Raw genomic sequence first — 14,889 nt, forward strand, 5'->3', positions numbered from 1 at the left:
CAGGATCAGTATAGAATGTTCAATATGACAATGGACCTATTCTCTTAGTTGTTGGTGAAAACTGTCTACTATCAGTTATAAGAATTTATGCATCATTTCAAATTATAAAACTATAGTATTACCTTCTCCTTCTTTGATAATACAAATGCACCAACCACTGGGCAATAAAAGGCCATATAATAGCAAAAGTTAATGCACCAGGAGACATCTCAAAGGGCCACCAAGATGGTCTCTGGAAAAATAAAATAAACTTGTCAATAATCTATTAAATATTATATTATAAACTTAACAACATGCTTAATTCTTAATTTTGAAAATATAAAAATCCTTGTGAAAGGAAAGTGATATTCTGTATTTCAGGCCATAACTCAGTAAATAAACTTTCAGGAACATTTCAAACTTAAACAGAAAACAAATATTTTTTAACTTCAAAGCTTTAAAGGATAAAATTAATCTTAAATACCATACAGCCCTCAAGATGTAATCTAAATGTACTATAACTCATTTAAAACCCTGCTACTTAGATTTGAAGAAAAAAACATCTTACTTGTGAGGAAGGTTGAGTACTAGTCTGCAATGTTGATGATTTTGCCTGTGAATACAAATGAAAGTGACTCATCTTGACAAAAGAAAAAAATATATGGTAATTTTTCTACTTCCTGTCCTTTAAAAAAAAAAAAAAAGTCTAGGACTAGGAATATAGCTCAGTTGGTAAAGAGCTTGCCTCGCATGCACAAGGCCCTGGATTCAATCCCCAGCACCAAAAAAACAAACAAAAGACCCCAAAACCCTCAAATCAGTTTAAGCACTTGCTTCTTTAAGGGTCTTATTACATTACCTACTTCCTTTGTTTCCATACAAACCAGCAATTTACAAGCACATTTGAGAACTGCAGCCTTGATTATTAATTAAAGTAGACTGTAAACAGTGTCCAAAGACTTGTTTGGGGAATTCCTGACAAGTTATAGCAAAAAAAAAATATATATATATATATGATATATATGAGAAATGAACTGTTAGTATTAAAGATTATTAAGTGAGAAGCAGTATGTGTGTGTGTACAGATATAGATATATAGATATATATTTCTTTTTTTTCCTAGTGCTGGGAAATTCTGTAAAAGAACTCATACATGCTAGGCAAGTGCTCTACCAGTAAGCTACACCCTCAGCCTGAGAAGCAATATGAATTAAACAGAAAATTTTCAATTAATTCAGGAAACTTAATCTAAATCAAGTTTCCTTAGACTTATTAGCAACTTACTGCTCCAGTTTTCTCTATTTATTATAATTTTAGATAAAGGGAATGAAGATTAATGAGATCATCCATTCACTGAATAAATGTTTACTGAGATCTATTATGTACTAGTCAGTATTCTGGGTACTAAAGGTATAGGAAGAAGCAAAATGACAAATATCCCTGCCTTAATGGAACATACCCAGTGTAGGGATACTGATAATAACAAAATAATAAATTTACAGCATGTCCGGGGTGAAAAATGCCATAAGGAAAAAATAAAACAGGGAAGACATATGAGACATATCAGAAGAATTGAAGCCTGCAAGCAATTTTGTTTTTCTTTTTTTGCAGTGAGGAGGATTGCACTGAGTTCTACCCGCAGCATACTTGCAAGCAATTTTAAATAAATTGTTTGAGGTAGGCTCAAAATTGTTGCTAACAGAAGGAACAGCCTTCTGTGTAAAAGTAAAAGTAAGTTCAAAGACCCAGGGTGAGACAGAGACTACTGGAAACTTCAAGGAACAACTAGAAGGCCAACGTGATGAAGTTCTGTGAGATAGAATAGCAGCAAGGTGGGGCAGAAGGAAAGCAGGCTTTTAAAATTCTTATGGGTGGGCTGGGGCTGGGGCTCAGTGGTAGAGGGCTTGCCTAGCACGTGTGAGGCCCTGGGTTTGATTATCAGCACCACATATAAATAAATAAAATAAAGGTCTATTGACAACTAAAAAAATATTAAAACAAAGTTTTTTTAAAAAAAATCTTATGGATAATGTGATTTCAAGTAGCCTAGTATGAATATGGCTTACAGTGCAACTAAATTAGATGCCTCTAGATGTTGCATTAGTCCCTATCGACCATTAAAGTGTTACACTGGTGAGTTAAAGTTGTAGTACACTCAAGCTGAACACTTCAAGTGCTAAAAGAATGAAGAAAAAGTAATGACTCTTACGCATAATAATATTCAACCAAGAAATGTACGTATGGCACTTCTCCAGATTAAATGTAATAAAGGGTAGAATTAAAAAACTGGGCTCCTAGGTATCCAATAACTTATATCCAACATCATTTTAGTCACTATGAATTGGAATGAAACTCATGGTGACCAAATTCCAAAGTGACAGACAGAATAACTACCCTTCCTTACAGTAGAAACTAACCTATCAAACACTAAAGTTGAACTGGAACTGTTGAACAGAACTTGGCTTACAGCTAAGAAGTAACCAGCACTAGCTGGGCACAATGGCACATGTCTGTAATCCTAATGACTCAGAAGGCTGAGGCAGGAGGACAGCAAGTTGAGGCCAGCCATAGCAACTTAGCAAAACCCTATTCAAAATAAAAAAAAAGGAAGGGCTGGGAATATAGCTCAGGGGTAGAACACCCTGGGGTTTAATCCCCAGTACCAAAAAAAAAAAAAAAAGTAATCAGCACTACTTGTTTAATTAAGATCACAGTTTTGGTTTTGCTTTGTATGTGCTTGAGAAATAAAGTATATTTAAAGTCCATGATCCCGGTACACTATTGCTAGGATATTTATCCATATGTACCAAGAAACTTTTATGTAAGTTCTATTTAGAAAGTCACAGTTTAATATTTTATTCTTCTATTGCTAGATGAAAATAGAGGATTACTGAAGGCTTTTCTATTCCCTCTGAGATGTTGGGGATCTGACCCAGGCAAATACTTCACCACTGAGCTACATCCCTAGCCTACCCTTTCCTGATCCCACTCCTTGTTTTGTTTTGAATTGAATTCATGGACACGAGACTGCTGAGCCACATCCCAAGCCCTATTTTGTATTTTATTTGGAGACAGGGTCTCATTCAGTTGCTTAGCGCCTTGATTTTGCTGAGGCTGGCTTCAAACTTGCAATCTTTCTTCCTCAGTCTCACAAACTGCTGGGATTACAGGCATGCACCACTGCGCCCAGCTTCCCACCCCTTGTTTTTTGAAATTCATTTTGAAAGGAAAAACTTCAAACAACATAGGTAGCACTTTGCTAATATGAAAATCTAAAAAAATCCAAAATGCTCAAAAATCCAATACTGGGCTGGGGATGTGGCTCAAGCGGTAGCGCGCTCGCCTGGCATGCGTGCGGCCCGGGTTCGATCCTTAGCACCACATACAAACAAAGATGTTGTGTCCGCCGAAAACTAAAAAATAAATATTAAAATTCTCTCTCTCCTCTCTCTCTCTCTTTAAAAAAAAATATATATATATATATATATATATATATATATATATATAAATATAAAAAAAATCCAATACTTTTTTGAGTACCTTTTGGAATGACAACACAACACTCAAAAAAGTTGTGGATTTTGGAGCATTTCCAATTTTGGATTTCCAAACTATGGATGCTAAACTGATAAAGTCTATGATCATATTCCAAACTACAAAAACTCTGAAATCTGAAATACTTGGGGTCCCAAGCATTTTGAGGAAGGGATACTCTACCTATAGTAACCATTGCAAAGGAAATATGAAAACAGAAAATTACATAAATTAGGTCCTCTTTAAGGTTGTGAGCTTCCTGAGGGGAGGAACCAAGTTATCTTATGATCATCATCTTTATTTTATTATCACCATTATCATTATCATTTCATAATGACAGTAATTACTGCTTACTATGACTTTGCTCTGCCACTAATTAATATAGCCTCCCAACACTTAGTTTCTTTTTCTGTTAACAAGATTGTTAAACTAAGTCTCCTTCAGTTCTACAATCTACTACTATTCTATCTTCAATTTACTACTCATGAGTCATCCAAGTAAATTATACACATTTTTAAAAAGTTCTTTATCATATCAAAATCTTTGTTTTTTTTTCCTCGAAGACGGAGACTGAACCCACGGCTTCCTATATGATAAGTACAAGTTCTACCACTGAGCTACAGTTCCAGGACCCCAAATCTTTTTTTAAAAAAAGGGTTTGTATGAGACAACAATGAAAAAGTAAAACTTATAAATAATATCAAAAGAATTTTAGCAATATTTCAGTATCATTAAAGACATTAAATATATACAAAATATTCTTTTTAAAAATAAAATTGCAAAATGAAAAACAATTTAAAAATAAAATCACAGAATGAGAACAAAACAGATTGGAACAATAATGTTCAGTAATAACTACACAAAAGAGGCTTTTCTGTATGGGTACCTCTTCTTGGTTTCTCTTAAGATAACTCTGTATTATCTATCCTAGGAATAGTGTACCGGGATCATAGACTTTAAATATACTTTATTTCTCAAGCACATACAAAATACTACAATTTCTTACTAATGAAAGATACAAATAAAAGTTTATTTGATAAACAACTTACATATACCTATATAAATAAGAATGTCATGTTATTTATTTAAGGCATTATTCCTTTTTCCTTTTCCAAATTCAATTTTCTTTTTATTTGTTGTATTTTAAAAAATAAACTTAGGCTGGGGTTGTAGCTCAGTGGTAGAGCATTTGTCTAGCATATGTTAGGCATTGGATTCTATTCTCAGCACTGCATATATGTAAATAAATAAAACTAAATGTCCATTGACAACTAAAATAAGTATTTTTAAAAAACAAATAAAAAAAATAAACTGGGTTAATTTTCATTATTATTTTATTTATTTTAATTATTATTATTTTTTAAATTTTTTTTAGTTGTTGATGGACACAGTACCTTTATTTTTATTCATTTATTTTTATGTGGGGCTGAGGATCAAACCCAGTGTCTTACACATGCTAGGCAAGTGCTTTACCACTGAGCTAGAACCCCAGCCCTATTTTTTTTTTTTTTAAATGTGAAAGAGACTCTGAAACACTGGATCATACACATGAGACACTATTTTTAAACCTTTTTATTACAGATCTTGTTGAGAACCTGATAAAGACAAATCTTCCTCCTCAAAAATCAAATAAAATTTGCATAGTATTTTAGCGTGTTCATAGAAAATCTAGGGATTCACAGTCTGATAATAAAACATAATTGAGAATCTTTGGGATACATACCATTGAGAAACCTTATGATACACTGAGTAAATTACTGATTTGGTAAAGGGTAAGATATTCACAATGAGCTGGGCAGGATGGCACAGGCTTATAATCCCAGCAATTTAGGAGGCTATACGAAGCAGGGGCCATCAAAAGCTTGAGGTCAGACTCCATAATTTAGCAGAGAGACTGTCTCAAATTAAAAAAATAAAAAGGGCTGAGGATGTAGCTCAGCAGTAAAGTATCCCTGAGTTCAATACCCAATACCAAAAAAAAAAAAAAAATATATATATATATATATATATATATTCACAATGGTTATTAGAAATCCTGTGGGTATCAGTTTGTTTATGTTTCTACATTCAATGTGTTTATCTTGCAATGGAAGCCTACTGCAATGGAAGTAGCGATTATTCTTCTAATACCAAGTAGTATTCAGTAGATCCTTCTTAGTTTTTAGAAAAATCACTACACTTTGGGTAAATTGTGAAAATGTATGATTTGTATAAATCTGAAAAACAGATTATTCACTGCTTTGCAGGATCCACAAACAGAAGAACACTTCATTTAGTTTTTTATTTGTTGTACTTAAAAGCAATGAAGTGGGCTGGGGTTGTGGCTCAGTGGTAGAGCATTTGCCTAGCATGTGTGAGGCCCTGGGTTCGATCCTCAGCACCACATATAAATAAATAAGATACTGTGTTCAACTTCAACTAAAAAATAAATATTTAAAAAAACCAAAAAGCAATGAAGTAAGTGGGCTGGGGCTGTGGCTGGGTAGTAGTGCACTTACCTGGCATGTGTGAGGCACTGGGTTTGATTCTTAGTACCACATATAAATAAATAAAATAATAAAGGCCTATCAACAACTGAAAAAATACAGTCAGAAGCTTACCTGCGAAGCAGTTAGTGTTTCCAGTTTTTGAAGTCTCTGAAGGACATTCTGCATGTCCTCCTGCAATCTCATGAGCACTAGAGCAATCTGCTCATTGAGGCTGCCTCGTGATCCTCTGTCTGAGCCCCAGCGTTCTCCGTCACCTCCACTTCCCACTTGCCCACCTTTGGTTCCTTCGCTCCAATGTGGCATCCTATGTCCTATTGTAAGAGAGCAAAATAAGTTAGTTTTAAATAAAACTTTTTTAGAATTTTGCTTGTATTTAAATAAAAATAGAATGTTTTATTCATTTTCCTCTGTTATTTAAGATCTAAATCTCTCAAGTAGAATAGAAACAATCAGGAAATAGACAAAATAACTCTTAGGATCAAAGAAATAAACATATAAACATATAAAATAAAAAATATAAAACATAAAATAATATAAAACATTATATGTTTTATATAAAATACAAAATAAACATATTTATTCTGACCTATTTAAAAAAAATTTTGCTAATGTTTTACATATAATATATTAATATGTGACTATATTCATATAATTCACAAACAGATACATGTGCAGAGTCCATTCTAAAAAATTCTTGACCAAAAGGTAAAAAAACTGAAAAAAATTGAAGATTGCTTCTCTAGAGTACTAAAAGTTATATTAAATAAATGTTATGTTTTCCTTTTTGGTCATTTTTGGTTTCATTACATTGTCTCACAAAAGATTTTTAAATGTGTTTTTCTTATTATAAATTGTATACTTTTAATACATATTAAAACCTAATTACTACTGAGATTTTGCTAGCATCTGTTCATTCTTTTTTGGTAAGATTTGTCCTTTCTTGAACTTTGGATTGGGCAAAGGGAAGGGTGGAGAGGGATTATGAGGATAGGAAAGACGGTGGAATGAGATGGACATCATTACCCTAGGTACATGTATGATTGCAGGAATGGTGCATCTCTACACCATTTACAACCATAGAATTGAAATGCTGCACTCCACTTGTGCACGATGAATTAAAATGCATTCTGCTGTCATATACAACTAAGTAGAACAAATAAAATTTTTTTAAAAAAAGATGTCATATATATATATATATATATATATATATATATATATATATATATATATATATTTGATGGACACAATACTTTTATTTATTTATTTATTTTTATGTGGTGCTCAGGATCAAACTCAGTGCCTCATATGTGCTAAGCAAGCATTCTACCACTGAGCTACAACCCCAGCCCCTCCATTCTTTTTCCTACGCAGATATTTACAAAATTGGCATTACCCCTTATACTTGTCTTTTTAAAGCATATTATGAACATATGTCTGTATCATTAAATGTTATTCCAAAGACATTTAAATGAATGCACAAATTTCTTAGTTAAGCCAGGAAGTAATTCACTCATTCTTCACTTTTGGATAGTTAGGATGATTTCAAATTTTTGCTAATACAAATAACACTGCAAGAAATGTCTTTGAATATAAATTCTTATCCAAATTTCCACTGATTCCTTTAGGATAGATTCCAAGAATAATAATTCCTGAATAAAAGGATAACAACTTTGTCAAGGTTTTTAATGAGTATCGCCACACTTCTGTTCAGAAAGACTTGAGTTTTATGCTGCTCTGTTTAACAGTACAAACACATTACCCTACCTTTGCAGAAATGGAGTATGCATTTCAGATCTTTCCTCATACCAGAAGCCTTAAGGGCCTTTGGCAGTCAGAAATAATTATCCCTGAGCAATTATTCCCCCTTGCTTTTACCAAGTCTTCTTGATCAGAAACCAGAAGGGGAAGATCAAATGTGAAAGCAAATCCCAGTTTCTTCAAACTCTGGCTATAGTTATGCTTATCCACCGTGGAAGTAACTGGCTAGATATATGAAGTTCAGTGAACCAGGTGCTAGGTTACCCAATCCCCCTTTCATTTTCTCTCTTATGCCTTCTGTATAACAGATGATTAGTTCTATCAGATTATTCTCCATTCTCCAACCTTCTTCTCAACCACAGGTGTTGGGGGCGAGTCTCAGTTATTCTATTTATTTATCCAAAGAGGTTTTAAGAGGACACTATAAATTCTTTTATTCAAGCCACTATCGTTTACAGTTTATATCCAATATATTGAAGAGATTTTTTTCCCAAATTTCATAACTTGCCTTCATCCTCATTGAACTGCTTTTTTCAGAGGATGGGGTAGAATTTCCCATATATTCCAAATCAGATCCTTCATTTTCTTCCTAATTGTCTGCTGCTCTGCTGATACTTTGCAAAGTTTATGGTATAAGACCAAGTTCCTTAACTAGTTTTAGGGCTGTGTCATATATTTAGATATTTTCATATTCTTTTCATTCATTTAGTCAGAGTGTTATGACCATACATACACTTGCCTAATAATCCTGAGAGCCCACTTTCAACATGTAATGAACAATGAGAAAGAGAATGAGTAAAATGATACAAGGGTAATAAGCTACTTTTTTTTTTTTGGTACTGGAGCTTGAACCCAGGGGCACATAACCATTGAGTTATAACCCCAGGCCTTTTTTAATTTTCTGAGATAGGGTCTCACTAAGTTGTTTAAGGCCTTACTAAGTTGTTGAGCCTGGCTTTGAACTTGCAATCCTCCCGCCTCAGCCTCCCAAGCCATTCAGAGTAGTGTGCCGCTGTGCCTAGTTAATTCCTTTAATTAAAGTTAAATGTACGGCTAGTGATATAGCTCAATGGTTGAGCACTTGCCTAGCATGTATGAGGCCTTGGTATAATACCCAGTACTGCAAAAAAATAAATACATAAATAAATAAAGTTAAATATAAATTATTAGGTACTTATAAAAAGTACCATTTCTTAAATTGAAATATGAGGAAAGGGATAATCAAATATTTAAAAAGAAGAGGCAAAATACCATGATAGGAAAGGCATATAGAAAGATGCAGTGATTGAAGGAGCAAGGTAGACATCAGAGTGGAAACATTTCCTTTGCTTATTCAAAATAGATGCTTAAAAGAAGTAATTCGAAAATAAAAAAAGGAAGAAGGTGATAAAGGCAAGGATTACAAAGAACAGGTTGGAATTAACTTTCATAAGTTTAATTCACAAGCTAAGTTTAGACTTTATAGAAAGATCACAAAATAGTATACTGTACATTCTTGAACAGGAATAATATGCCTTACAAACATACTAAAAGGAAAACAAGGGACAGTGACACAGCTTGTAATCCCAGTTACTCAGGATCTGAGGCAAGAGGATAGTTCAAGGCCAGCATGGGAAATTTAGTGAGATCCTATCTCAAAATAAAATTTGAAAAGGAGCTAAGAGGCCAGGCATGGTGGCACATGCCTATTAATCTCAGTGACTTGGGAGCAGCTACACTGCTCAATAAGTTAAAAATATTAAATGCATATTCAAGTTATAATGCTCTCATAATGGGCTTAGTGGGACGTAGCTCCATTGTAAATTGATGAGCTTTTGTATTTTGTTCAAGTAGTTATTTTAAAACCATTATTTTCCTTTCCTTTTTTTTTTTTTTTTTTTTTTTTGTGTATGTGTGTGTGCGTGTGTGGCCAGGATTAAACACAAGACCTCATGCATGCGAAGTACATGTTTTACCATTGAGCTACAATCCTAGTCCTAAACCATAAGTTTCTATAATATCTTTAATTCTTTTTTCACAACATCTATTTATTTCTTACCAGAAACAATTTTTTTAAAAAAATATTTTTTAGTGGTAGATGGACACGATACCTTTATTCATCTTTATGTAATGCTAAGGATCAAACCCAGGGCCTCACACATGCTAGGTGAGTGCTCTACCACTGAGCCACAATCCCAGCCTTTACCAGAAACAATTATAATGAACACATTTATTTTTCTTCTGCACTCAACTCTATTCTGTTACCTGATGACATCACTATTCTAAAGGTTTATCTTTACAGTGTTAAATGTTCTTTCATATTTGTTACTTGTCAGCTTTAAATGATCTCTTTTGTCCTAAGTGGGGAAATGTGGAAAAGATAAAGAACTCAGATTTCTACCTGGGGATGACAGGAGAAGAGGCATCAGCACAGCTAGAAAAGTGATTGTTCAGGGGGGAAATAGAACATAAATTTGGTTACAAAAAAATTGCATTAAAATTTTAGAAACGGAAATGTTTCCTCTGATGCTTTCAGAGATGACACATTATGCCCAGAGTTAAAGGGGAAAACTAGACAAAGAAAAACTAAAGATGTTATTAACTTTCAGCTTTATGACAACCTTTGCATACTGAACATATTAGTGCTTCTTTTGTTTAGAACTTTCCCATTTTACCAATTAGTTTATAGTGAGGAAGAAGAAAAGGGAATACACACCTCTCCCTCTTCTGACATTAGAGAATTCCTCATTTTCTCCGCCTCGCTTCTCACGGTGTGGTGCTCCACTGTTATTTCTGCCATCTTCTCCTCCATGCTTTACTTCACCTTTTCCTTCAACTGTTACCACCTGCATATTTCCAATGTTGCCACTTCTAGGAGATACTTGGACATCTTCAGGAAAACCAGAATTTTCCAAGGGCTGATTGCAATCACTACCCAAGTAATATTGAAATGGTCCATTGTTTGATGTAAAACTGTCTAAAGACTACAAATTTAAAATGACACTTCATTAAAAACTATAAATTGTTATATACCATAAAGTTTTCATGGCACCAAAATACCATCTAAAATGTTATTTCATGTTTTAATGGAAATATTCCTAATCTAAAAAATTTCTTCAATTCATCACCAACTTCCTATATGCCATTAAAAAAAAAAAAAAAAAAAAAGATAGGAATGATTTTGTCCATGACATTTTCACAGTGCACTGTTCTTATGAGTCAATCACTCATCCAAGAAACATGTAAATTTCTATTCTTACCATAATTATTACCTTTAGGGATACTCTGAAGAAAGAGATAGGATCCCTGCCTGTACGAAGCTTACAATCTTAGGGAATCGGAGAAGGTTATAACAACACTGTTTAATAAGTTTTATGAAAAGACATGCAAAGAATGTTATAGGAGCTCAGAGAACAGGTACCAAACCCACACTGGGGTTGAGTGGAGGCTTAGAACAGACTTCTTGAAAGAAATTAGATCAATTATGACTTGAAGAACAAATAAGAACAAATGATATAAGCCAAGTCAAAGGTGTCACAATAATAACATCATGAACCAATAAATTAGTTGGGATACAGGATGATTTTGAAAACTTTAAAAAAAAATTTTTATTTTTTAATATTTTTTAGTTGGAGATGGACACAATATCTTTATTTTATTTATTTATTTTTATATGGTACTGAGTATCAAACCCAGTGCCTCACATGTGCTAGGCAAGTGCTCTACCACTGAATTACAACCCCAGCCCAGACTTGAGAACATTTAACACTATAGAATCAACAAGACTTGAAAGACTGAATGAGGGGAGTAAGGGAAAGAAAAGTCTCTAGAGACTAGATGATTTGTTGACTCACCAAGGTGAAATACTGAGGATAAAGAGGTTTCAGGAGAACAGAAAGAGAAAATGGTACTATTACAGATAAGAAAAAATTGAGGTCCCCAGGCAAGATATCTAACAGGGCAGTTGGAATTCAGATAAAACATTGGATTTATCACTTGAGAGTAATCAGCCTGTGAAAAACGGTTGATACTGAGGAAGTGGTAACTAGAACTACATGTCTGAGGAACACTAAATTTAAGAGGTCAACAGAAAAAGAAAAACTCAAAAGAAGAAGACTACATGGAACCTAACAGGTAAAAGAGAAACCCTTTTAAAGGAATGGTATAATGAAATATTTTCCAGGAGAGAATAGTTAATATTTTTAAATGATAGTCAAATGACAGGAAATATAAAGCATCCTTTCAAATTAGTGAACAGAGACAAGTTGGCATGTATGACAGAAACCTGACTGAGGTGAATGAATGCAGTTAATGAATACAATCCCAAAAATGTCTGGCCATAAAGTAAAGAAGGGCAATAAGACAATACTTAGAGGGTTTCACAAGATTAAGAAAGCATTTTCTGGGCTCGGGTTGTGGCTCAGTGGTAGAGCGCTTGCCTAGCACGCATGAGGCACTGGGTTCAATCCCCAGCACCATATAAAAAACTTTAAATAAACAAAATAAAGGTATTGCGTCCATCTACAACTAAAAATTTAAAAAAGAAAGCATTTCCTTTCAAAGACAGAAGGGATATGAACATGTGTTTAGCATGAGAAAAAAGAATCAGAAGAGACACAATCATTGGAATAGTCTAGGGAGTAGAAAAAATGGAAGTCTCCAATGTGGGAAAAAAATAAGACACAAGCAAATCAGAGAAACTGGCCTTAAATGGGAAGAACATGTTATCCAGTGAGGTAGGAAGAAAACTGGCAAGAATTAAATAAAATAAGCTAATACTCAGTAAGTTAAATAAGTAAGTGTTAGGTATAAAGAACAATAACCTATTCTTTTATCTTCTTAGTATAACGAGAAACAAAATTATGTGATGAAAACAAGGGGGTAGGAATATCAGTCCCACCCATACTACCAATTCTGGTAGAACTCTAGTATTTTATTTCATGTTTTTGATGCTACTCAGAATATGGTCTGCAGACCAATAGCAGCAGCAGCAGCAGCAAACAGAGCTTGTTAGACATGCAAATTCATGGGTCCCACTAAGACTTACTAAATCAGAGACTCTGGGATTGATAATGACCCAGGAATCTATGCTATAATAGGCTCCCTGTTAAAAAACAGCCAGGCACGGTGGAGCACACCTATAATCCCAGTAGCTCGGGAGCCTGAGTCAGGATAATCGCAAGTTCAAAAGCCAGCCTCAGCAACAGGAGGCACTTAGCAACTCAGTGAGACCCTGTCTCTAAATAAAATACAAAATAGGGCTGGGGATGTGGCTCAGGGGTTAAGTACCCCTGGGTGTAGTCCACAGTACCAAAAACAAAAATTTGAGAAACACAACTTAAGAGAGATATGAAAATGTATAAAGCAAAGTAGAAAAAAATGTCTAATAATTTAATCTATAAAAATTTTTATATTTTAGGAAAGAGATTTATAGCCACACACTGTGGCACATGCCTGTAATCCCAGAGACTCAGAAGGCTGAGGCAGCAGAATTCCAAGTTCCAAGGCCAGCCTTAGCAATTCAGCAAGATCCTTAGCAATTAGTGATACCCTGTTTCAAAATAAAAAATCAAAAGGGTCAGGGCTAGGGATGTATGGCAGTAGTAAAGCACCTCTGGATTTAATCCCCAGTACCAAACAAAACAAAACAAAAAACAGGGATTTATAATGTATTCAACTTAATACAATTTGGATGAAAACAAAAACTACGAAATAGCCAGGCATGGTGTACATGCCTGTAATCCCAGCTGCTCAGGAGGCTGAGGCAGGAGAATCAAAGGTTCAAGGACAGTCTCAGCAACTTGGCAAGGCCCTGAGCAATTTAGTGAGATCCTGTCTCAAAAATATAAAAATGGGCTGGGGAGGTAGCTCAGTGATTAAGCGCCCCTGGGTTCAATTCCTGGTATCAAAAAACAAAACAAAACAAAAACCCTGACTTTTCTTTTTTTTTTTTTTTTTTTTTTTTTTTTTGAGAATTTTAATATTTATTATTTAGTTTTCGGCGGACACAACATCTTTGTTTGTATGTGGTGCTGAGGATCAAACCCAGGCCGCACGCATGCCAGGCGAGCGCGCTACCGCTTGAGCCACATCCCCAGCCCCCCTGACTTTTCTTTAAGCAATAATTTAAGTGAGGTGAGGCCCTAGACAGCACAAGGTTTTCTATCACCTCAGCAATTTAGTAAAATCAGTGGAATACAGTATTTTCAGACCATAAGCCCTATTGAAAGGAAAGAAACCAAAGCAATAAAAATAGTAACAAGGTAAAAAAGATCACTGCAGGTCTGGTGATGCATGAGTGTAATCCCAGCTACTCCAGAGGATGAATCAAGAGGATCACAAATTTGAGGTCAGCCTTGGCAACTGAGTGAGACTCTATCTCAAAATAAAAATTAAAAAAAGCTGGGGATATACAACCATGGTAAAGCACCACTGGGTTCAATCCCTAGCGCCACAGCAAATAAATAATAAATAAATAAGATTGCTGTGTTAAAAAACACTATAAAAATCCTGAAAATAAAATTCCAATACATACATTTTTAAAAAATGATTTATTATAAATCATCTGTCATGAGTAAATAATTTGAAGGTAATGTTATTTAGGATTGAGGTTAGATTAATAATAGGTCAGGCAATAATAAAATAAATGATTTGGGGGGGGGGGCGGGAGGTTAACCAGGGTCCCAGTGGTGCCACATCCCTAGTCTTTTTTAAAATTTCATTTAGAGAGTCTGAGTTGCTTTAAGACCTCACTAAAATTTTGAGATTGAGACAGGCACACGCCTGTAATCTCAGCAGTTTGGGAGGCTGAGACAGGAGGATTGTGAGTTCAAAACCAGCCTAAGCAAAAATCAAAGCATTAAGCAACTCAGTGAGACCCTGTCTCTAAATAAATACAAAATAGGGCTGTGGAGCCTGGCCTTGTGGCTCAGAGGTAGAGCGCTTGTCCAAGCATGTGTGAGACGCTGGGTTCAATCCTCAGCACCACATAAATATAAAATAAAGATATTGTGTCCACCTATAATTAAAAAATAATATTTAAAAAAAATAGGGCTGGGGATGCGGCTCATTGGTTAAGTACCCCTGAGTTCAATCCCCAGTACCAAAAAACAAAAAAGCCCTGGGATTACAGGTGTGTGGCATCGTGCCA

At 34.6% G+C, this 14,889-nt stretch overlaps 1 protein-coding gene across 5 annotated transcripts in view; it reads right to left on the reverse strand.

Annotated features, from left to right (window-relative positions):
* Acbd5 (acyl-CoA binding domain containing 5) overlaps window positions 1–14,889 on the reverse strand; it is a 45,183-nt gene that overhangs the window by 7,168 nt on the left and 23,126 nt on the right. For 4 of the 5 annotated variants that reach the window (XM_071599813.1, XM_071599814.1, XM_071599815.1 and 1 more), the window contains exons 9-12: window positions 10,456–10,723; window positions 6,114–6,313; window positions 548–592; window positions 123–232 (exon numbers count right to left, since the gene is read on the reverse strand). In XM_071599813.1, coding sequence (XP_071455914.1) covers window positions 123–232; window positions 548–592; window positions 6,114–6,313; window positions 10,456–10,723 — 623 coding nt within the window. The remainder of the gene's footprint in view (window positions 1–122; window positions 233–547; window positions 593–6,113; window positions 6,314–10,455; window positions 10,724–14,889) is intronic. The other variant, XM_071599812.1, reaches the window with a different exon arrangement.

The sequence above is a fragment of the Marmota flaviventris genome, chromosome 12 (genome assembly GCF_047511675.1).
Source record: "Marmota flaviventris isolate mMarFla1 chromosome 12, mMarFla1.hap1, whole genome shotgun sequence".
Lineage (NCBI taxonomy): Eukaryota > Metazoa > Chordata > Mammalia > Rodentia > Sciuridae > Marmota > Marmota flaviventris.